At 45.2% G+C, this 24,601-nt stretch overlaps 1 protein-coding gene across 10 annotated transcripts in view; it reads left to right on the top strand.

Moving 5' to 3' along the window:
• The window catches only part of RARB (retinoic acid receptor beta), a 490,600-nt gene that overhangs the window by 382,296 nt on the left and 83,703 nt on the right, over positions 1 to 24,601 (top strand). For 9 of the 10 annotated variants that reach the window (XM_053263907.1, XM_053263908.1, XM_053263904.1 and 6 more), the window contains one exon: positions 1,598 to 1,746. The exons of the other annotated variant lie outside the window; for it this stretch is intronic. In XM_053263907.1, coding sequence (XP_053119882.1) covers positions 1,598 to 1,746 — 149 coding nt within the window. The remainder of the gene's footprint in view (positions 1 to 1,597; positions 1,747 to 24,601) is intronic. 10 annotated transcript variants of the gene reach the window in all.

Genomic DNA, 24,601 nt, shown 5'->3' with positions numbered 1-24,601 from the left:
TGGTGTAGTGGTTAGAGTGATGGAGTAGGACTGGGGAGACTTGACTTCCAATCCCCAATCAGCCATGAAACTCACTGGGTGACTCTGGGCCAATCATGTCTCTGTCAGCCTAAACTACTTCACAGGGTTATTTTGAGGATAAATATAACCATGTCCACTGCTCTGGGCTCCTTGGAGAAAGAGCGGGATAGAAATGTAACAATAACTAGCTGATCCCGCACAGAGCATCTGTGCGGCAGTACACTCCCCCCACATTCTGCCCTACTCCCCTCCCCCCCAAGCCTTCTGCCCCAGCCTGCTCCCTCTTCCGGTTCCCCCTCTTTCTCTCTCTTTTTCTCTCTCTCATTCGTGCTCCCCCACCCCACTTTTTAGCCTGTTTGTGTTTTCCCTCCTGGCTATTGCCTCCTTCCTCCAGTCCCTCATGAGTTGGGCGGCCAAGCATTCAGCCGGCTCCTTCCTGCACGGCCCTCCCTCTAGCGAGCGTCTTCCAAAGCGGCCAGCCGTTTGTCTCTGCCTAGCCAGGTTCCGCCACTTTCTCTCCCCTCCGCTTCCCCCTCCTTTCTGCCTCAGTCCGTTCAGTTCTCCTCTCCAGTTGCCCGCTTTCCTTCCTTTCCTTTCCTCCCCAAGCGGCCACTTCCCTACGCGGCCAACCGCTGCCCAGCCAATCCACTGGGTTGCCGGGACGCATCCCCACAGAGGCATGTCTATGAGAATTAATATAATAGATAACCATCATATACAAAGTGTGGCCTATGGACAGCCCAGGACACAGGTCCAGACAACCCATGGAAAGTAAGTAGGAAGGAAGCAGGGGCTCCGGTTGAGTGAGTGCTCTCACTGCTCACTAGTCCGTGTCATCTGACTTTGATGTTGAGTGCGGAATGACGGGACCCTTCCATCACCTGACATTGGGAACTATCATTTGAAGTTGACTTGACAGGATCAGGTGGCAGAGGGGTCCCGACATCCTCCATCTGACATTTCTGGGTTCAGATGATATAGAAATGGGCAAAAGTACCAGTAAGAGGTGGGAGCATGCAATTGCAGGAAACTGCCACTTCCTTCCTACTTTCCACAACTCCCCTGAACCTGCTTATATTATGTTCTTTCCATGAATACCATGCAGTATTTATTTATTTATTTTATTACATTTTATATCCCACTTTTCCTCCAAGGAGCCCAGAGCAGTCTACTACATACTTAGGTTTCTCCTCACAACAACCCTGTGAAGTAGGTTAGGCTGAGAGGGAAGTGACTGGCCCAGAGTCACCCAGCAAGTATCATGGCTGAATGGGGATTTGAACTCAGGTCTCCCAGTCCTAGTCCAGCACCCTAACCACTACACCACGCTGGCTTGTGGCAGTAGCAAAGCTACTGCATGTTTGAGTGTGGAAAACTGGCCCAAAGTTGTTTCCTGTTTTAAATGTGGTGTCTCCTAGAAAAAGTTACAATTTAATTGGGAGAATCTGTGGCATGGATCTGATTGATGAAGACTGCTGTCTCTAACAAGCCCTCTCTTATCTTCTGTTAGCAGCGGAGATAGCAAAGTCAATAGCTAAATGCACTAAAACAGTCTTTTCTCTCTTTTTCTTTGTAGCAATTGAAACTCAGAGCACCAGTTCTGAGGAACTTGTTCCCAGCCCGCCATCCCCGCTTCCTCCCCCTCGTGTTTACAAGCCCTGTTTTGTTTGTCAGGACAAATCTTCTGGATATCACTATGGTGTCAGTGCATGTGAAGGATGCAAGGTGAGTGTCCAAACCTCTCTGGTAAATGTTGCTTTTTTGAATTCTTTGTGTGGATAAAGGCCTAATAACAGCATCGTACGCAACATGCATTCATTCTCACATGGTCTGCGTGTGTGTGCGTGTGTTGTGCAAATTCTGCTAGTTGTTTAGAAGTCTGCTAGTTGTTCAGAATTATGTATTTTTAGCCATTTTTACAGTGTGGGTTCACTATGGTGCAAAGATTAGAAGCTTTCGCATAGGCGTTTTGTTCCTGTGAAATTAACGTAGGCAAAGAAGTAGTGTGTCTGCAGTAGAAGAGTTGTAATAGAAAACTCTGCAAGTTGATTCACAGCATTAGATTTGGTTTCCTCCATGCGTTTGGAGAAACAGTATTGTAATCAGGTTATACATGTGGAGAGCCAGCAAGTACTGTTATCATGGCTGCTTGGAAAAGTGGCGATACCATTGTAGGTGTAGCTTTGGGTTTCACATGTACAGGTGAAACTCGGAAAATTAGAATATCGTGCAAAAGTCCATTAATTTCAGTAATGCAAATTAAAAGGTGAAACTGATATATGAGACAGACGCATTACATGCAAAGCGAGATAAGTCAAGCCTTAATTTGTTATGATTGTGATGATCATGGCGTACAGCTCATGAAAACCCCAAATCCACAATCTCAGAAAATTAGAATATTACATGGAACCAAGAAGACAAGGATTGAAGAATAGAACAATATCGGACCTCTGAAAAGTGTAAGCATGCATATGTATTCAGTACTTGGTTTGGGCCCCTTTTGCAGCAATTACTGCCTCAATGCGGCGTGGCATGGATGCTATCAGCCTGTGGCACTGCTGAGGTGTTATGGAAGACCAGGATGCTTCATTAGCGGCCTTCAGCTCTTCTGCATTGTTTGGTCTCATGTCTCTCATCCTTCTCTTGGCAATGCCCCATAGATTCTCTATGGGGTCAGGTCAGGCGAGTTTGCTGGCCAATCAAGCACAGTACACTGTATACTTTTCGGAGGTCCGATATTGTTCTATTCTACAATCCTTGTCTTTTTGGTTCCATGTAATATTCTAATTTTCTGGGATTGTGGATTTGGGGTTTTCATGAGCTGTACGCCATGATCATCACAATTATAACAAATTAAGGCTTGACTTATCTCGCTTTGCATGTAATGCGTCTGTCTCATATATCAGTTTCACCTTTTAATTTGCATTACTGAAATTAATGGACTTTTGCACGATATTCTAATTTTCTGAGTTTCACCTGTATACTCTCTGGTATATACTAGCCTTTCTCCCTCAGCCCTGTTGCCATGTACATGATAGGATGAATTCATCCTGTAGTGGAGAGCATGGGGTGGCAGAGGAATTGGGAGACTCTATATGGAAGGCAACAAAAGAGAAGGTGAACACATAGAGTGCTATTACTTGATATGAATGGTAGAAAGAAATGGGAGCAGAAGCTCTTTTCAGTCTATAGCCTCCTATACTATTTATTTCCTTGCCGCCTTCGGTTCATTTTTATGGCTAACAAAACCTCAAGAGGGCATATATTCCCCATAATTTAGCTGTTATTAGCTCTTGTCAGTGTTCAACTTTTGTATCATCTTCTGTTCTCCCTTAAGGCACTACACTTCCATGCTGCTTACTGTGAATTACTTCACTGAAGCAATGTTGAATTGTGGCAGACCCAGGGTTGTCATTATGCAAATCCATAGGCTCCTTTAGTTTTACTTTGCGCTTTACACAGAACTTGACAGGGTACATTAATAAAAGCATAACTTCGAGTATTGTACAGAATGGAAAAGGAACACAAAAATGTACCTAAATGGCAAATTCAGTGGTTCAGCAGAAATAAAGTAAAAGTCTGTTCTGAAATCACATGCAAGAATAGAAGCTACCCTCTGTACAGATCTGCACCTGTGTATAGTCGTTCACATGTTATGCTGAACACAGATATGGAAGAACACATAGATACAGGGGCTATTCACACGATTAGCAAAAATCGGGCTAGGAGAGCCTAGCCCGGTTTTTGCTAATTGTAAGAACCACCGGGCTCGGCTGCGAGCCCAGAGGTTCTTGAGTGGCTAACCAGCTCAAGTAGCCCGTCCCTTAGCCTGGGTTTGCGGAGCGAATGCGCCGCAAACCCGGGCGATTGGATCGTGAGTAGCCGCGGCATGGCTCTGCGCTGCGGCTACTCATGAGGAGACCCCCGGAGGGGAAGCGAAAAGCCGCCTCCCGGCTCCAGGGGAATTGCCAGCATGCCCCGTGAGCTCACACAGGGCATGCTGGAGCTTGCCCGCTCCTCCAAGCCCCTGCCAGCTCTGTCACGGAGCCTGCAGTCAGGGCTCCCTGCCCGATCGTCTGCGGGGAGAGCGGGCTTAGCCCGCTCTCCCCGCAGTTTTGGGAAAAGCGGGTCTCACGGATCATGAGACCCGCCTCACAATCATCCACACAAACGTGAATGACTGAGTGTACAGCTGTCTGTCTGATTTGGGCGACAGTTGTCCTTGAAAGCTGGTCTTGATGACCTTTTGTGAATGGTTAAAATACCATGTTCTTTTACTTAAAAAGTAACATCTAATCATTTCTTTAGTCAACATAGTAGAGGAATCTTCAAGAGAGTCAGTTATTTTAGCAATTTTTTAAAGACATGGTAGTAATATGGCCTGAAACAACCAGTCTTCTCTCAGTTTCTGAATCCTGAGGTGTCTAAAATCTCAAATCTTGCAACAGCAAAAACAAGCCATTTAAAATTATTAATTATTTTAATAGTTTCGATTTCCTGTCTACCCCATACCAAATGTCCAATGCATTCTATACCCGTTTAAATTTCCCTTTTTCCTCTTGATTTGTGCATTGTTTTACATCATTCTACTAATCTTTCTCTGTTGTATTACTCCTCCCACCTGTATATGTTTGTTGTCTGCAACATTGTGTATAGGTGTAGAAGTCATTTAATTTGGACCATCCTTTTTTAGTACATAACTTTCTCTTCTCTATTAGATTTTTAAAATTGTCACATCCTACTTCTAGAATCAGTGCTTCTCATTGCCACTCAGCTAAATCTCCTTACCGTGGAGCAAATGGGAAATAGATTCTTCTTTGGTTTTTGTTTCTGCGGATGATTCTATTGTCTTTTCTTCTTGACATCCTTCCTGCTACATTGATATTCACCTGTAATCACTCTGGGGACCTAGTCCAATGCCTGCAGAAGTCAATTGAAACACTCTCATTTACTTCAGATAAGGAAATGAGCTGCTCCTTCTTCTTTTGTATCACTACCCAAATCCTCCTTCACTCATTCACTTCACAAAAGCACTTGTCAGCAAATTGGTCATCTTTCATCTTGATTAACTTAACCTTTTCCATATCGCACCCCCCCCTCCAGATCTTGTCATAAGAGTCTTATTTGTCTTGCAGTAATACCTTAGAGATGATAATTTCCCTCTTTTCCTTCACCAAACACTTTTGCTCTTGGCCCTTCTTAACCCTATTTTCCCCAGCCATTACTCTTTCTTCTCAGCTGTTCTCCACAAGCTATTCTGATCTGATTTTCTGTACCTCAATCTTCAGAGCATGGAATATTTTAAAACCTGCTATAAAACACCATATGGTGGTAATGAAGGTGCATGAATAATGGCTAGAAATAAATTATATTCATTTTCAGTCCCTGACATTTCCCTCATCATTGTTTACAAGGATGTAGTGACGATGTTGGATGCTGGATTTTGGGTTTTTGTGTTGTTCTTACAAAAAAAAAAAATCAAATTTAGGACATTTGAAAAAAAGGAAATTGCTAAATAATTAATTCTTCCTCAGAACAAGGTCTCTCTAAAACCTGGCTTTAAATTAGGATTCCCAAGAGGGATGTTTTAAATTCTAGTTTTGATTTTATTGCTAGGTACTTAGAATTTCTATGGTCTTGCACTGGTTTTAATGGGGTTAATGCAGAAGGTATCTTAACCCCTGGCTATTGGCCACTGTGGCTGGTGGACTCGTGGCTGGCTGACTCGTGGCACTGACCCGCAGTGCATGCACCTGCCTGCAGGAGCAGGGAACAGTGGTGGTGGGCACACATTACCCAGACCCATTGGTGCCCCTCCTTGCTTGGCGTCCTAGGCAGCCGCCTTGCTCAGCCAGCAGGCAGGATGTTCCTGTCCACAGCTACTTCTCCTGTGGCTACTTCATCATGGAGATGGTCATGAAGGTATGAATTTCTGAAGGTGAGTGCTAAGAGGGTGGATAAAGGTGTCTTCTGTATTTTTATGTTTTAGTGCTGCTTTTATTTTCTGTGTGGTGTTTTAAGGCCCCAAGATGAAAAGCGGCAAATAAAATACAACAGCAAGAAGAACATGTGCCATACACTAGCATTTCCAATCAGCCCACCCTGATATTTAAAGCTAGAATATAACTTTATGAAATGCAAGCATGTAAACTGAGCTCTCCACGTGCAGGTGTGCAACTGTATGTATTTGTGCACTTGCAGTCTTGTGCAAGACCATTGGCTCTTCTTTGTATGCCTGCAGCAGTGAGAGTCAATCTGAAATTCTGGCAAAACACTACACAACATGTGGGTCAGTAATAATAATAAATAACAAGAATAATCAAGTAGTTTTAAATCAGAGTTTGCTGTGGCATGTCGGCAAGTTCGCAGGCTGGGGGCGAATTAGTAAGTGCAGGGCCTCCTTAACATTTCAGTATAATATACATTATGTAGTATACATATAGAAGCCACCTAATGGTGCAGCAGGGAAGTAACTTGCCTAGGGAGCAAGAGGCTGCTGGCTCAAATCTCTGTGAGTATGTTTCCCAGACTATAGGAAACACCTATATCAGGCAGCAGCTATATAGGAAGGCTCTGCTGGCCAATGGCTGTAATAAAATTGATGATGATGATGATGATGATGATGATGATGATGATGATGATATAGGAAGGTGCTGAAAGGCATCATCTCATACTGTATGGGAGGAGGCAATGGTAAACCCCTCCTGTATTCTACCAAAGACAACTACAGGGCTCTGTGGTCGCCAGGAGTTGACACCGACTCTACAGCACAACTTTAGTATACATAACATAAGTGTGTGCACATGTACATTCAGAGTGGGGCCTTCCTAAGGCGTGATCTAAAATTAACTGGGAAGTAATCAAAACATATGTGTGCACTGTACCACCCTCCCTCCTTACAAGCTGCTGGTACGTGTGTTTCCACACTCACCTGGCAAGCAAGCAGCAACTGCTGATGGTGGGTGGGTAGACAGGCTGAAGCAGGCAGCAACCATGGGAGCACCAAACGGGGGGTGGTGGTGGATGGTATGGACTGGCAAATCTCGGAGGTGGTGGGAAAATGGCAGCAACAAGCAGTGGCCGCAGCTGTGTGGCCAGATAATGATTTTTGGTGCACAGTGGCAGCAGCAGAGACAGAGCGCAGCTGCAGATGGTGTGGGGAGAGATTGTGTGCCTCCTCCTGGCTCGCACACCTATGAGCAGCTTGTGACAGGGAGAAAGTTGCTTAGCTGTAGGTGGTTGGGGGCAGTGGGGAGAGAGTGCTCGCAGGGGTTGCACGCCTTCTCCAAGCCAACAGCCTTGCTTTGAGCGGCGCAGCTCCGGCAGCAGGAAAACAGGGAAGTGGCCATGGCCCTGGCGGGGGGGGGGTGCTGGGGAGAGAGTGCATGGGCCCTGCCAGCCACCACACTCCTGTGCCTGCTCTGCCAGCCTTCTCTGAGAGCAGCCACTCGGCTTGGAGCTTCGGGAGTCAGGTCTCCTTGGAGCCCAAGGCAGCTGCAGCCTACATGTGGTTGGCAGGCCCGGGGGAAGAGTACTTGCGCAGCCCGTGCACAGGGCCTGCTGGCCGGGCACCTCCTCCCTCTTGGGCCCACATGCCTCCTGAGTAGCAGTGGCTCAAGCATCTCAGGGACAGTCAGGGAGAGGAAGCAGCTGCAGGTAGTTGCCAGGGGGAAGCATGCAGGGCCTGGAGGAGAGTGGGGCTGGGGGGCGATCGCCCTGGTCGCCCTGCCCCAAGGACGGGCCTGTGTGTTCTAAATGTTTGTGAAGCACAAGGCATGGCTTGGTCTGATGGTTGAATGAAACCAGAAGTTACCAGCTATCTGCTCTAAATAAAGCAGGTGTGCTTATTTAAAAACATGCTGAGACATTTAGTATGGAGAAGAGTATTTGCATTTCCCAAGTGTAATTTTTCCTTACAGAAATGGCATCTTTCAGAGGCTGTTTTCTTCTGGTCGGTTTCTTGACCTTCAGCTTGTAGTACTTAAAAAAGAAATGCTAGTCTCAGCGGTTGTAAGGCTCTTATTGAAAGCCCCACTCTGACTTTACTCCCCATTGAAACAAAGCCTGCAAAAAGGGTGGGGGATGTAGTGGGCTGCTTTCCCAAATAATGCCAGCATTGTGCTGGTGAACAAGAAAAACCAATGCTCTGGCAGATTCAGCTGTCTGTTCGAGCCTTGTCCCTTGTTCTAAGCGTTTAGAAGGCGACATTCCTTCGCTGGCAACACACAGCCTGGATTTCTGGCACAAGCTGTATATGTAACAAAGTTGCCTAGAGCCATTTAAGACAAAAAGAGGGCGCAAACTGCAAAATGCACAAAGGACACTCGCATTTTTACAGTTTGCGCCAGCACATTTGTTTGTATAGCAGAGGTGCCTTTCTGTCTCATGTGGATGCTAAGGGACAAAATGCCCATAAATTTAATCCACTGCAGTTTCCCATGTTAGTGTCAATCTTAAACAAAGCATGGGATCCCCAGTTGGGCATTTTCTTCAAGCTTCACCAGGAGATCAACATTGTAGACAGTAACCAAATGCCCACATTCTGAGTGAATTTGGCTACACAAATGTTTATCTCTATTAGCTTTGATTGATTTGGATGCTCTGCATCCAGATGGGACTTCTGTAACAGACGTCTGACACAGTGAGGCTGTTCACATGAGCATCCCTACTGGGACTTGTGCAGTCCTATCGGGATAGGGCTGCTCATGTGAAGCACCAGGAATGTGGCCAATCCTGCCGCTGCTCTGCCAGGTAGTCCAGAGTTTTTTACTAGGGATGTGGAGAACAGGTTCAATCCCAGTCCAAAGGGGCCAGTCCAAGACTGAACCAAACTGAACCCGGTTTGAAACGAACCAGTTCGACGGTTCAGTCAGGGCTCGCGAGTGAGGTGAGGGTGAGAAGCGTGCATGAGAGGGGTGAGGGCAAGAGGGCTATCTCTCTTTTTTGCAGTACAAACCAAATTTGGACCAAACCACAGGTTCACGAACCGGTTCAGTCAAACCAACCCAGCCAGCCAGTCGGTTTGACTGAACTAGTTCGACAGTTCAAGCTGGGCTTGATTGAGGGCGGCGAGAAGAGTGAGGGCAGTGCCGGGAGGGTGGCAAGAGGCATCTTTCAAAGTAAGTGAGGTCCTTACTGGCAGTACTGAAGCTGCCTGGAGCAGTGACACTCCCCCCAGCAGCCTGCACATCGGCAGTGTGGCTGAGGCACTCTTGTGGGCATACAAGCCACACAGGATTCCAGATGGTCTTATTGTGGCTGAGGATGACTGGAGTTGTAGTTCAGCAGCTGCTGAAGCTCCAAGGTTGCCTACCCCTCCTATAAAGGAAGGAAATAATAAATATATCAGGGACCAACATCCAGAGACTAACCTTCTGAGAACTTGCTAGGTTTTTTGGTATTGTGCAGGGGAGGGACATTGTTCAGCAATCTCTCTTCATTCTGCAGTCTCCTGGACCTCCCAAAACCATCTCCAGGAGTCTCTCCCAGCTCTCCAGGACATTGTTTTGGAAGGCATGTAGCTGCAGATTGCCAGAAAAACTCCCCTCACGCAACTGAAAAACCTCGCATACCGCCAGAAGGTTAGTCTGGACACTGGCCAGTGTGAGGGTCAGAGTTTTCAGCACTGACCTTTCTGCACCCTCTTTTCTCCTGTAGAAGCCGCACATGGTGCCCCCAAACATATATATGGCGTCATGACGCAGACTTCTCCATCTAAGTCTATTTGATGTGGGAAGTTCCCAGGTATTAATATCTATCTGTATGCTTTAAGGTTCGCTTTCAAAGAATATATATTCATGAATAAGTTAACCTAAATCAGGGATTCTCAAACTTGGACCTGCAGATGTTGTTGGACTACAGGTTCGATCATTCCCAGCCACAGTGGCCAACAACATTTGGGGACCCAAGTTTGAGAACCCCTGGTCTAAATAATGAACTTTAACGGTCAGTACAACTATAGAGCACTAATTTCCGGTGTACAAAAAGGCACTATGCAAATCAAATGTACAGTACAACTCAAACAAGTGTAGGGCCAGATCAGACTATACATCTGGAATGATCCCACCTACAAGCAGTTAGGGACTAGAGCACTCTCTTCCCACTCCCTGTCGTGGCACAATTATTCCAGTTTTTATTATTGTGTGGTAAGAGGGTGGTTATCTCACATATGATTTCAATACTGCATGAGAAGATGGTTCTGATGAATCTCCTCCCATACACAACTATGAAAACTGGAACAGTATACCTGGATAGGAAGTGAGATGTACATGCTCATATCCCTAATTGCATGTGCACTAAGTTAGTTCAGACCTATCAGCCAATCTGCTGATGAAGGTAAATCACATTGTACATATATGCTTACAGAAATTTGAAATTCTGTAAAACTCAACACAGCATCTCTCATGTTGTTGCTGGTGTCTCCCTTATGTTTATTTTTAGATTGTGAACCCTTTGGGGACAGAAAAGCATTTTGTGTATTATTATTTTCTGTATAAACCTCTTTGAGCAGTTGTGGTATATAGGTGGTATATAAATATTTGTAATAGTAGTAGTAGTAGTAGTGCTTCAGACTTGTAGGATTCGTTAATTCTTAGGAAGAGAAGCTCTGCTTTGCTTAAGCACTTTGGACACTCAAAAGCTTTGCATTTCGTTGTGAGATTTGTGGGATCAAAAAAAAAAGCCCATTGTTGCTTGCTGGGTTAATATTTCTTTTCTGCTACCTTTGCCTTTATTTTATACCATAGTGCATATAAATGTAAAAATAAATACATACATGCATAAAAGGTAAAGTGTGCCATCAAGTCAATTTCAACTCCTGGTGCTCACAGAGCCCTGTGGTTTTCTTTGGTAGAATACAGGAGAGGTTTACCATTGCCTCCTCCCACGCAATATGAGATGATGCCTTTCAGCATCTTCCTATATCGCTGCTACCCGATATAGTACCAGCGGGGATTCGAACCAGCAATCTTCTGCTTGTTAGTCAAGCATTTCCCCGCTGCGCCACTTAAGGTGACATCTTCTTTATATATAATTCACTAAGGCATACCCATGGCTAATCCCATGCGTGGCAGTTCTCACGAGAGTTCAGAGAGCTGCCAGATAGGATAGCGACGGAGACAGGTGGGGGGAAGAAAATGGCAGCAGCCGGCAGTCCAGAGAGTTAACGGCGGCGGCAGGCCGATGGGCAGCCAACCGGGAAAATGACGGCGCCACTGCTGGGTGGAAAAGGCGGCGGGCAGAGGAAGGAAGGAAGGAAACAGTGGCAGGGGAGGGCAGGGGGGAAGAACGAAGGAAACGGTAGGAGAAAGGAAGGAAACAGTGGCAGAAGCGAATGGGGAGGAAGGAAGGAAGGAAGGAAGGAAACAGCGGTGCGGGCGGCCGGGCAGGAAAATGACAGTTCCGGTGAGTGCAAGCAGGTGGGGGGGGGAGAATACGGGAGTGGGCAGGACTGGAGGGGGGAGGGGTGGGCGGGCAGAAACGGCGGCGATGGGCGGAGGAAGGAAACGGGAGCAGATGGCCGGGCGGGAAGAACTAGAGGTGCAGATGCTCTGCACCCAGCCCAGCTAGTGCATACAAAAAATACTAATAAACAAAAGTAGTTCAGCTTATCTTCAGAGAAATGTCTCCTGTGACAAGCCAAAGGCCATTGTTGGTAGGAATGATGGGAGTTGTAGACAAACAACATCTGGGTACCCAAGGTTGGGAACACCTACTTAAGTAACTTTTTCTGTCATGGCATGGAGAGAAAGGAATCTTGTCTCTTCTATGATATACACTTGAATGACATGAAGGCAAAGGAAATGTGGACATTTTTTAGAATTCCTTGCAGTGTTCCAAGATTCTTGACTGCTAAAGACGCCAAACACAATAATAAACTGAGCCCAAATAAGAAAAGTATCTCCCATATAAATAAATATAAATATATTCCTCCTAGGTATATCACACTGGACCAAGTACTCAAAGAAGCACTGACATTGCAGAATTGACTTTATTTGGGGCACATTTATTTTTCTTCTGGCCTGTAAAGGTGTTTTTGTTGCTGCTGCTGCTGCTGCTGCTGCTGCTGCTGCTGCTGCTGCTGTTTTTAAATCTAAATCGCTTTGGGACAGATGTACATTTACTGCTTACTTTCTCTGGCAGTGAAGAGAACCCTTAAAGTAGGAGTGAATGTCATTTGCTGTCATTTTCTACTGCCCGGTTAGTTTAGAAAAAGCCATAGGCTGCAATTCTTGAGTCTGTGATCATGCAAGCCCCATTAGTTTTAATGGGGCTTATGACAGAACAGCATTTTGAGGAGTGAGGATGTTAACATAAATAGCTTCCCTTATGAACAGACATGGCAAATTTATTTGGATTTGAGATCCATCTTAAATATCTTCACATCTAAATGTTGGGAAAATATTTGATAGTTTTTTTACTGAGTAAACCATACTGAGTGATACCAGGATGCAAGTGACTATCATTGTGCATGCATCCGTGTGCTAAACTTTTTGCCTTTTTTAAGAAGCATCAGTGTTAAAACTAAATTTGCTTCCATTTACTATATTTAACTGATTCCAAGGACCTGAAGTCATACCTGTTTAGTCAGGCTTTTAGTTTATAGTTTTAAAGTTTCAGAGTTTTTATCAGTATTTTAAACTGTTTTAATTATGTTAATGTTTTAATTGTGTTTTTAGATTGTGAACCACCCAGGGACTTGCATATGCGATGGTATAAGAATGTAATTAATTAATTAATTAATTCATTCATTCATTCATTCATTCATTCATTCATTCTTGCTTTTGAATATGGTATGTTTATTGATGTATTTCTTTCAAAAATTAAATTATTTATTAAGTTAACGTTAAATTTTTTATTGTATCTTATGAAGAAAGGTAGGGTAGGCTCTCGCTTACAGAAGCTCCCCTTGCAGTAAATTTGTTAGGATTTTTTTAAAAAACCCTACATTTTTAAATTTCCACATATTCTTATTCATTGTATGCAGTGTGTTGTGAACATCAGTAGACTGACACAATTGTTCATAGGAAGGGTCATTTTAAGGACCAGATTTCCACAGAATTCGAGGCCTTGTAAATGTGCTGAAAGTGGAAAAGCTTGAAAGTGTTCTGAATGGCAGTCAATGCCAAACTTCAGTTTTTGTGCATGTGTGGGAGGTTAACAAAAGATGTTCTAACAGGGTTGTAATTGCTTCTGACATTATAGTTTGAGTTCTTGCAGATTTGTTTCTCTCTATTAGAGTTGGCTCTCTATAGGTATTTATTTTTGGAGAACTGGGAAATAATGTATCTGCTTTAAGGGCTTCTGTGAGATCTCAGTTGCTGCCCATAAGGAATGCATAGCTGCTATCTAGTTTACTCTGGGTAGGTGTTCTACCCTGTTGCTGGTTAGAAAACCATAATGCATATGCCAAATGCAGTAGCCCGGTGGTAGGAAGCTTTGACTCTCCATCTGTTGTTGAACTTCAACTAGCATCATTCCCAGCCACAGTAAGTTGGGGCTTGGGTTAATGGGAGCTGTAGTTCAGTAACATCTGGAAAGCCAACTTCTTCAATCGCCCTTTGCATACTGTGCATAGATTGCTAGCAGTAGCATAGTGTAAACTGTCGGGATTTCCTACCCTCCTCTGCGAGACAGGGTTGTTTACCCAGTCAAACGGCAGGATGCCGGAAGAAGCAGGAAGTTCCAGATGCCAGGACAACCCCAGTAATTACCTGTCAGAAGTCAGGAAGGGTTCAGAGATGTGTGCAACAGCTGCTGGGGGATGGGCGAGGGCAGCCCAAGAGGCAGCAGAAGGGTGGAGAGGGAATAGCAAGGGTATCAGCTCCACAGCTGCAAACGGGTGCAGAAAGGCTAATGAAGTGGGTGGAGTTAGAGAACAACTCCCCTTTGGAGGCCAGGGATTGGGTGGCCAATGCACTTGCCTGGCCAGGGAAGAAGGAGCAAGCTGAAAAGGGGAGGGGGAGTGTCCTAAATTTAGGGCTTTGTTTAAGGTAGTGGCTGCCGAAGATGAGAGGATCATCAGGGATGGGGTTTTTTGGTCTGGTGGACTCCCGGAGAGGAGCTCAGGCTTTTTGCTCCTGCTCATAGAGGAAGGAGTGGATTGAATATACTTCCCTCCTCCCCCAGCTCGGAGGCAATGCCCACTCCTATAATTTAGTGCAAGAGAGTGGAAAGTTTACTTAGAGAATTCCTCCTCCCTAAACACAGACATAAACCAAGTCCTCTCTTCTTCCATGCAATGAACAGCACACCCTTTCTCTCTCATACCAGAATTATTTATTTATTTATTTTTAATTTTTATTTATTTATTTATTTATTTATTTATTTTTACATTTTTATACCACCTTTCGTTAAAAGAAAACCCCAAGGCGGTTTACAAAAATTAAAACATACAATAAAAGCAGTAAAAACATCAAGGTAAAAACATACATAAAAACAAGACAGCAGATAAAAAACACACAAGAACAGCAGTAAAAAACGATTATGTAAAAGCCTGGGTAAAAAGCCAAGTCTTTAAAAGCTTTCTAAAAGCTGTGATGAAGTCCGAGGAACGAATGGCCACCGGGAGAGCATTCCAGAGTCTAGGAGCAGCAACAGAGAAGGCCCTGTCCCGAGTGCATGACAGCCGGGCCTCCCTCATTGTCGGCACCCGGAGCAGGGCCCCCCCAGATGTCCTAGTCAAGCGGGCAGCAACCCTTGGGAGCAGGCGGTCCCTCAAATACCCCGGGCCCAAACCATTTAGGGCTTTAAAGGTCACCAGCACCTTGAATTGGACCCGGAAACGAACCAGCAGCCAGTGCAGCTCTTTCAAAATGGGGGTGATATGTTACCAGCGGGCAGCTCCGGATAAAACCCTCGCTGCCACATTTTGCACTAGCTGCAGTATCCGGATATTCTTCAAGGGCAGCCCCACGTAGAGCGCGTTACAGTAATCCAGCCGCGACGTGACTAAGGCGTGGGTAACCGTGGCCAGATTTGCCTTCTCGAGAAAGGGACGCAGCTGGCGCACTAGCCAAAGCCATGCAAAGGCACCCCTGGCCACCGCCTCCACCTGAGCTTCCAAAAGCAGAGCCGGGTCCAGTAGTACCCCCAAGCTGCGTACTTGCTCCTTCAAAGGGAGTCCAACCCCATCCAGAACCGGTAAAATCTCCTCATCCCGATTGGCTCTCCTACTGACCAACAGTACCTCCATCTTATCCGGATTCAATTTCAGTTTATTAGCCCACATCCAACCCATCACGGCCTCCAGCCCCCGATTCAGGACATCCACCGCCTCCCTAGGATCAGATGACAAGGAGAGATAGAGCGGAGTGTCATCCGCATATTGCTGACAACTCAGTCCAAAACCCCAGATGACCTCTCCCAGCGGCTTCATGTAGATGTTAAACAGCATGGGGGACAAGACCAAACCCTGCGGGACCCCACAGGCCAACGGCCACGGGGCCGAGCAGTAGTCCTCCTGCACCACCTTCTGGACCCTCCCCTCAAGAAAGGACTGGAACCACTGCAACGCAGTGCCTCCGATCCCCATACTCGAGAGGCGGCCCAGAAGGATACCATGGTCGATGGTATCGAAGGCCGCCGAGAGGTCCAGCAGAACCAACAGGGACGCACTCCCCCTGTCTAGTTCCCGGCGTAGGTCATCCACTAGAGCGACCAAGGCAGTCTCAGTCCCATACCCGGGGCGGAAGCCAGATTGAAAAGGGTCCAGATAATCCGTATCATCCAAGACCCTCTGCAGCTGGGATGCCACCACACGCTCCATCACCTTGCCCAGAAAGGGAAGGTTAGATACAGGTCTATAGTTGTCCAGGTTGGAGGGATCAAGGGAGGGCTTTTTTAATAGAGGTCTTACCACCGCCTCCTTGAGGCACAATGGCATCCTGCCCTCCCTCAACGAAGCATTAACTATCACCTCCAGCCATCTACCTGTCCCCTCCCTGGCAGCTTTTATTAGCCATGAAGGGCAAGGGTCAAGAGCGCACGAAGTCGCCCGCACACTGCCCAGGATCTTGTCCACATCCTCAGGCCGCACCAACCGAAAAGAATCCAACACAACGGGACCAGATGGTACCAAAGGCATGTCTGCCGGAACTGCCAAAACTCTGGAGTCCAGGTCAGCACGGATGCAAGCGACTTTATCTGCAAAGCGACAGGCAAACCGATCACAAAGAGCCGTAGATTACTCCTCCCCCATTGTCCGGGGGGATGTGTGGAGCAAAGTTTTCACCACACGAAACAGCTCTGTTTGCCTGCACTGAGCAGACGCAATGGAGGCTGAGAAAAGCATTTCTTCGCCGCCCCCACCGCCACGGCATAGTCCCTAAAATGGGCTCTAGCCCGTGTTCGATCGGATTCGTGACGACTCTTCCTCCAGCGTCGTTCTAGCTGTCGTCCAAGTTGCTTCATCGCCCTAAGCTCCGAGGAAAACCAAGGAGCAGAACGGGCTCCACCAAGCCGGAGAGGGCGCTTGGGGGCAACCGTGTCAACAGCCGGGGCCATCTCTCCATTTCAGAGATCAACCAAGGCCTCGACAGGGTCACCAGCTCTGGACACTGGAAACTCCCCGAGGGCCGTCTGAAATCCAAGCGGATCCATAAGCTTCCGGGGGCGGACCATCTTAATCGGCCCACCACCCCTGCAGAGGGCAGACGGAGCAGTCAAACTAAACCCCACCAGGTGATGATCTGTCCATGACAAGGGAGTGATCTCAAATCCCCCCACCTCCAGATCATTTATTTCCCGGTCGGCAAAAACCAGATCCAGAGTGTGTCCCGCCACATGGGTAGGGCCCGATACCAATTGAGACAGGCCCATGGTTGCCATGGAGGCCATGAAATCCTGAGCCGCACCCACTAGGGGGGCCTTAGCGTGGACATTGAAATCCCCCAAAACAATAAGCCTGGGGGAACCCAAAGCCATCTACCTGTCCCCTCCAGATTATTAAATCTGTGCTGGTTTTATTTGTTAGCCTGGGTTGAATTGCCCATGATGATGTGGTCATCTGATAGTTCTTGCCACGTTCACAGATCCCAATTTGCTGCACCATTGCAAATGATATTTCAGAAGCATCTGATGCATGCAGTAAATCAAGATATATATCTTTGGTAGAGTGCTCAGACAACTGCTGCACCATGAACATATTCAGACTGGATTGATAAGAGCAGTCACTGTGGACCATATAAGCTCAGGACATGGTTGTGAAAACAATGCATAAGTGAGGTGCTGAGGACATATGCACCAAAGTGAACATTTACGTAAGCTGCATAAACAGGCATTCTTTAATTGTTAGATTAGTTTTAAATGATAAACACATCAACTCATCTGTATTTGCCTATTGATCTTGCATATCTATAACTAGTTCCTTTACAATCAGTGGACACTGTAGGCTCCACAGCATGCATGCTAAGACCATGACCTTGTTTTGCTGTCAGGGCCAGGCAAAAGACTCACTTGTAGAAAGTCAAGAGTCACAGACAGACTGCTTAGTAATCTGTTCTAGGGTCTTGTCAGGTATCAGTGTCAAGCTGACAGGTCTGTAGTTTCATAAGTTTGTATTTCGCTTTGGTATTATACAAGCCTTATGGGATGTCTATTCCCAAGGCTTCAGCCCTAGTAGACGTATGCAGTACCATGGCCCTTTCCAATCTAATCTACTGCTTCTTTAAAATTGGAACTGTTGGGCAGTAGAATTTTTTTCTGGGACAACAGTCCATGAATAAGGGTTGTCCTGGGCAAGTTGGGTCTGTTGGTTAAAGGATATTTGGGTTATTAATTTAGCATAATTTGTAATTTTTTTGTCCTAAGAATAAACTGACCATAAGAAAAATAAGAGCTTTAAAAATCTTTTTAAAATATGCAAATATAAATTTGGCTCTTCCTTAACCTTGAGCCTAAAATGAAGAAAATAAACCAAAAGCAGGTGCCAAAAACAACAAACAAGCATTTTTACTTTCAAATGCATCAGTGAAAATTTGGAGGTCCGTGTTCTCTTTGTTTAGTCTTACAACCGGTGGGGTGGGGGTGGGAGTTGATGTAATGTTCTTGGCTCATCTGCAGTAAACTGATTCTTTCTACAAAATTCTGCCTTACTGATCTAAATTATATTTTTGCTGTAGATCTTTAATTACTTCATTTTAAGTAATTGTGAATGAAGAACTGCAACCAAGATAATTAAAGATTCTTACAGTACCTAGTACATTGGGAAAATATGAACTGAAGAAATATTGCACTAGTTTTGGACTGACAATTTGGGAGTGTGGGATGGCAATACAATAATATCTGGAACAAGAGCAGCTACATGCATGGTTTGGGAAAGTGTCATTCTTTAGTAAGAAATATTGTGCTTAATTAATTCTTGCTCCTAGGAGGTCAGCCAGGGGCACTCATTATTGTCTTAATTGGTGGTATAAATCCTGAGGCCCTGGAAGAAGAAAAATGAAGAGTAGTTAACAGTGGATGGCCCTTTGGATAAGTGTTAGCTGGTTGTAACACAATCAGAAATTGTGACAGTTTAGAGTTCAGTGGGTTAGAGGTCTGGCCCTACCTAAATTAGGTTAGAGTGCACTGAATTTTTTTTTTAAGCAGCAATAATTTAACCCCGTATTTGGCATTCAGCAATGTAAAAGTACTTGGTTCTTTCTCAAATCAGAATCTTTACGGATATTAAATTATCTTTGTGTGATTTCCCACCTGGAGCTTCCAAAAAGACCAAAAACAATTTTACAGACTTTACAAAGCAGAGAAATGTAATTTTTAAAAACTAATTTTATCATTATTCTTTTTTCACGAGTTTGGAAATGAAAGAATAAGTGGATCCAGATCTTTCCCCCCATCTAATTTCAATCTAATTTTAGAAGAGCAATACCAGAAAATTCCAATGATTTTCCCTAAGATGTTAATTTGGATGAGAATATATTTTTAGGAAACCCATTCCACATGGATCCATATGCTGACCCCTTTGTTGTTAAAGAGAATTCATAGATGCATTCTAGAGCAAGTTGGCACTTGTTTGTTGCTGATGAGGCCTTTTGAGGTCTAGCTATGGTACAATGTTCCCAACACTCTCCTCTGGTTATGCATTATAGGAGAAGATCAGTAATGGCAAGAAAACTTGGGAATGTTTTTGGTCTTTTGCTCTCATGTGAATCAGTTCACACTTACTGTGTCATTTTCTTTCCCATTCACCCATTTGAAGAGATCCCTTTGACTGAACATAAAGTCATACCTTGTAAACTAAAACTTGTGAGTGAGGAAGATTTCTAGCTTGCACCACTGGTTTTCAGTCCTTGAGGCGGGTCTCACAATCAGTGAGACCTTTGCTTTGTTTGTGGGGAGAGTGGGCTAAGCCCGTTCTCCCTGCAGACGATCAGAAAGCCCTGCCTAGGCAGCTGGATCGGCCGTCCACATGACTGCCGGCTCCATGACAGCCAGTAGGGGCTTGGGAGTTCGGGGGCCGTGCGGCTCCCAGAAGCTCCAGTATGCCCTGCGCAAGCACGCAGGGTATACTGGAGAGACCCCCGAGCCGGAAGGCTGCTTTTAAGCCTCCTGGTTGGGGTTCTCCTCGTGAGTAGCTGTGGTGCAGAGCTGCGCCCCACCGACTCACGATCCCAAAAAAATGGGTTTGCGGAGCGCTCGCTCTGCAAAACCATTTTAAGGGGTGGGCTACTTGAGCAGGTTACCCGCTCAGGAACCACCGGGCTTGCAGCTGAGCCTAGTGGTTCACACAGTTGTAGGAAATCGGGCTAGCAGAGGCTAGCCCGATTTTCTACAATCGTGTGAATAGCCTCCTTGTCTCAGGTTTTGGAAGACCATCTCAGACTCTCCAGCTACAGTTGGAAGGCCTTGATGTCATTCTTACAACCAGTTCTACCTGAGCTAGCACAGCCCCCCCCCCCAGGTAACGCTGCTCATGAGAACTGTCGGGATTGGTTCCGTTCTAAACCTGAACCAAAAATGAGATAGGAGAGCATGCATGCACCCTTCTACTCCAGTCGTGTGTGCAACCACCTGGGCTGCCAGCAACCATTTTGGTCATAGAGGCTGGGAAAAGAACCAACCCAGCCTCTGGAATTTTTACAATGCACCGTGCTACTCACATGGTGTATTGTGGGATATCTGAAGGCTGGGAGTCATTCCTCCAGCCTCTAGATCAGCATAACGCTCACTGCAATGCTGATCATGTAGCCGCATGAGCAGTGGCATCCAGAGAAAGACAAAATGAGTGGGGGGAATGGTAGATAGTGTCCTGCCTTCCTCCAATGCCAGGAAAACAATCGTGTGCATGACCTTTTTAAGCTTTTGGCCTGAAACTTTTGGAAGGCAATCTGCCACCAAGGTTTAGGTTTTGGAGTCCAAACCATATTGCTATATGCTCGGGATGTCCTACTTTGGACCAAATATCTGAAGATGCTCTGCATTCTTCAGTTTTTCCAGCTAAGTCAGGAGTACTCAACCTTGGGAACCCAAGATGATGTTGGACTACAACTCCCATCATTCCCAGTCACAGCCCAAAAGCTTGTGATGATAGAAGTTGTAGTCTCTCTCTCTCTCTCTCTCTCTCTCTCTCTCTCTCTCTCTCAATTAAGGTCCGCCTTAGTTACATATGAATGGGAGACTACATGTGTGAGCCCTGTAAGATAGTCTCCTTAGGAGATGGAGCTGCTCTGGGAAGAGCATTTGCATGCTTATATGCAGAAGGTTCGAAGTTCCTGCCCTGTCATCTCCAAGACAGGGCTGAGAGTCCTGCCTGCAGCCTTGGAGAAGCTGTGGCCAGTCTGTGTAGACAATACTGAGCTAGATGGACAAATGGCCTGACTCGGTATATGCCCGCTTCCTATGTTCCTAGTCCAACAATATCTGGGGACCCAAGATCGAGAACCCCTGAGTGAAGTCCTAAGAGTTTTGCTCATTCAGCAAATGCCTAAGCTTGTCCCTATCTTCTGATACAGTTCCATGGTGAATGACTCACTATTTTGTGCTTGTGGGGATTGTTATTTAGAATGTTGTGAAATGCTTTAGTTTTGGTCCGTCTTCAAGATTTAGCCCTGTTCTCTTGGCCCTTCAAAGTTAAATCACTGAGTAGATCAGTGGCTCTCCTGCACATACATGTAAATGTGTGTTTATGCATACTAAGACACCATACAGTGCACTACCCTCTCACACTGGTAAAGCTCATTATGAACTGCTGACAATTGTATGTAGGGCAGTTATGGGCTTTCAAGTCTATTGTTGCCATCAGAACAAACATGCTCTTTAAAACAGAGTGAACAAGCTGTTCAAGAGTAAACAGATAGAGTAGGTGGACTACAGCCTTCAAAAATGTGTCTGTGTGCGCGCACGCACCCGTGTGTGTGTGTGTGTGCATAGGTAAGAAAAAGCTCAGACAGTGATCCTTGGCACTGTAAGTGGTCTGTATGTGCATCTGTGAAATGCTGGTGGGTCTGGTTTAGTGATCCAGACAAATGTAGCAGCAGTGCTAGGATCATGACCATTACTACCTTTAAATCTTTGATGTAGGCCTTTTGAAGCAGTGTAATTGGCTGAAACCATATTATTTTCAAATACTACTTTAAAAGGTATTGCAATCATTCTAAATAAAATGTTTCAATTTTTCCCATGTATAAATGTGAGCCAGTGTGGTGTAGTGAGCCAGCGTGGTGTAGTGGCTAGAGTGCTGGACTAGGACCAGGGAGACCCGAGTTCAAATCCCCATTCAGCCACGATACTTGCTGGGTGACTCTGGGCCAGTCACTTCTCTCTCAGCCCAACCTACTTCACAGGGTTGTTGTGAGGAGAAACCTAAGTATGTAGTACACCGCTCTGCGCTCCTTGAAGGAAGAGCGGTATATAAAATGTTAAAAAAATAATAATAATTCTTCCTCAAAACTAGATCATTTTAATTTTCCCATCTTCCTAGAAGATATGCCACCCCTTTTCCATGGGTCTTTGCCCAATTTTTTTTAGCATACTTTCCTTAGGAAAAGTAAGCTTATGAGATCACATCTCTCTCTGTCTCTGTCTCTGTCTCTGTCTCTGTCTCTCTCTCTCTCTCTCTCTCTCTCTCTCTCTGGCTCTCTGGCTCTCTGGCTCTGGTGGTGGGGATGTGCACAAAACCGGTTTGCCCAGTTTGCTTTGAATCTGAACTGGATTTCGACTGGGCATATTTGGTTTTGCCCCCTTGAACAGGGGGTCTGGCTTGGTTCAAATTTGAGCCAGTTTTGGCCCAGTTCGAGGGTTAGTGTGAAATAATGAATTACTTACCACTGCCAGCTGCAGCAGTCTTGAGGGGTGCTGCAGCAGCTGCAGGCAAGGGTCTCCAGCAGCTCCCTCTCCCCCCACTGGCCTTTCCCCAGTTTTCCGGGGCCAATTCGGCCCATTGCAGGGCCAGTTTAGTCCTCTGCGCGTACGCAGTGGCCATTTTTTGGACCACCACACAGGCCATTTCCATGGTCACACAAGTTAAAATGGAGCAGAGATGGGGTGGTACCTGTTTTACCTTACAGCCAAGAGTAGCTTATGCTAGTATAGAAGACTAGTGAACAAGTCTGCCCCAGAGGCTTTGGTTGTTTGGATAACTTTTTTATGCTTGTGTTACTTTTACAAATGTACCTGAAATGGACACTGAGGACCAATGTAGATGTAACACTTCTGGTTGTTTACTAATGGTTAAGCAATTATGGGATCAACGCTCCTTCTTCCTACCCTTCCGCACTATAAATTTACAGTCAAGCATTATATTTGCAACACCGAATTGGAAAACCTAAAGCTGACCAATATTCCTGTTTAATTAGGGTTCTAATGCAAACAAAAGAAACAAAAATCCCTGCTAACTTGGCAAAGAGGCACCTTTTAACGTGGTGATTCTCTTTATTTAGCAGGGGGAGAGTAACTGGCCCTATCCACCCCCAGCACAGTACCTCCAATGACTGTTGCTGGTGTCTATCTTGTGTTTCTTTTTAGATTGTGAGCCCTTTGGGGACAGGGATCCAACTTATTTATTTATAATTTCTCTGTGTAAACTGCCCTGAGCCATTTTTGGAAGGGCGGTATAGAAATCGAATGAATGAATGAATGAATGAATGAATGAATGAATGAATACCTGTTTGGATTCAACAGACTATCAGAACATTAAAAAAAAAAATCCAAATATTACATACAAATATTTCATATAATAGTAATAGTTTGGAAAGCTGTCCAACTATGCAAGATTTAATAAATCAGAATCAATAAAAATATATCTATATGTCTAAATAAAACCAATACAAAATGACCATTGAGATAGTATCTGTGTCCAACTGGAAAGTCCAATAGTTCATTTCAAAATTGCCAGTGAAATGGGAGAAGTATAGATGAATGTTCCCAGTATCATGTTTTAATTAGAAGATTAAGTATCATGTCGTAATTTTGCCAGCATCTCTTTGGTCTTGTGTTGTTGCCAGACGCGTTTCGACTATACCAAGTCTTCTCTAGTGGCAATTGTCTACTATTAGTCTCAACCCAACATAAGGATTGGAGTGCTGTTGGGAACCCTAATTAGGGTTCTAAGCTGGGTTAAATCCAAGATAAGTACAGATGCTAGTTAGCCTTCACTGCTGCTAATACTCTACTCGCACAGGGCTGATTTTGACAATACTCTGATCGACCCATCCTAAAGGTGTGGGGAAGGAACATGGATGTCTCAGTGCACTGTTGCCTAACCACATGAAGTGGTTCATCAGAACTATCCTGAAATACACGGTTTTAATGCTGTTTTAAAGTAGTATTAAAGCTGTGTGTTGATGGTGGAGGGGAGGCGGGTTGGATGAATCACCATGACACACTCACACTTAGATAATACGTTGCGCTGGTACACTGAGCAGGGATGCATACCCAAGTTTCTCTCCTACATTTTTAAATGGACTGGTTGAAGTATTGTCCAAACTATGCTTAAGAATACGAAAAGCCGGCAGATAAAGGATAGGGGGAAATCTGCATTCTAGGGGGGAAATTGCATAGTGTGACACACAGTACCTGTTTTCTTACTTTGTCCCAATTGTTCCTCTGTATGCCATCCCCTAAGCTACAGTTGGAGCTTATGTTATACGTAAAGGCATGTGCATTTGCCCAGAAGTTGTTTGTTAAAAATGCAGTAGTGACAGTGCAAAATCAAAGCTAACTGGTATCTGTGATGCAATGCTGTTTTATTTCATATCGTTGAGCTGCTTATTGCACTCATAATTGTCCTTTTGCCAGCTGGCCTGGGGAAGGGGAGGAGGGGGCAGGGAACTTTCTTGTATCACTGAAAAAATGACTCATATTTGCTGTATGGCTACTTTGAAGCATTCCACTTGCATCAGACCAAATTAGGGGCTGAATGTTGGTGCCAAATGCTTTACCGAAGAATATGTTAGCTCTGCGAATGGCCTCAGGGACCAGACAGTCACTGCAGATACAGTCAAAGCTGGGAATTGATTTCAGTGGGGGAGACTTCCGAGTAATCCTGTTTTCCTGAAGAGAGACAAAAACAGCTTTAAGAAGGAACAAAGGATAAATACCCAGCTATTTGTTCATAAAAATGCTCTAGGCAATATCTTAAGTG

This window comes from Hemicordylus capensis, chromosome 6, assembly GCF_027244095.1.
Source record: "Hemicordylus capensis ecotype Gifberg chromosome 6, rHemCap1.1.pri, whole genome shotgun sequence".
In the NCBI taxonomy this organism is placed as follows: Eukaryota; Metazoa; Chordata; class Lepidosauria; order Squamata; family Cordylidae; genus Hemicordylus; species Hemicordylus capensis.
This window is presented reverse-complemented; position numbering and strand designations above follow the sequence as displayed.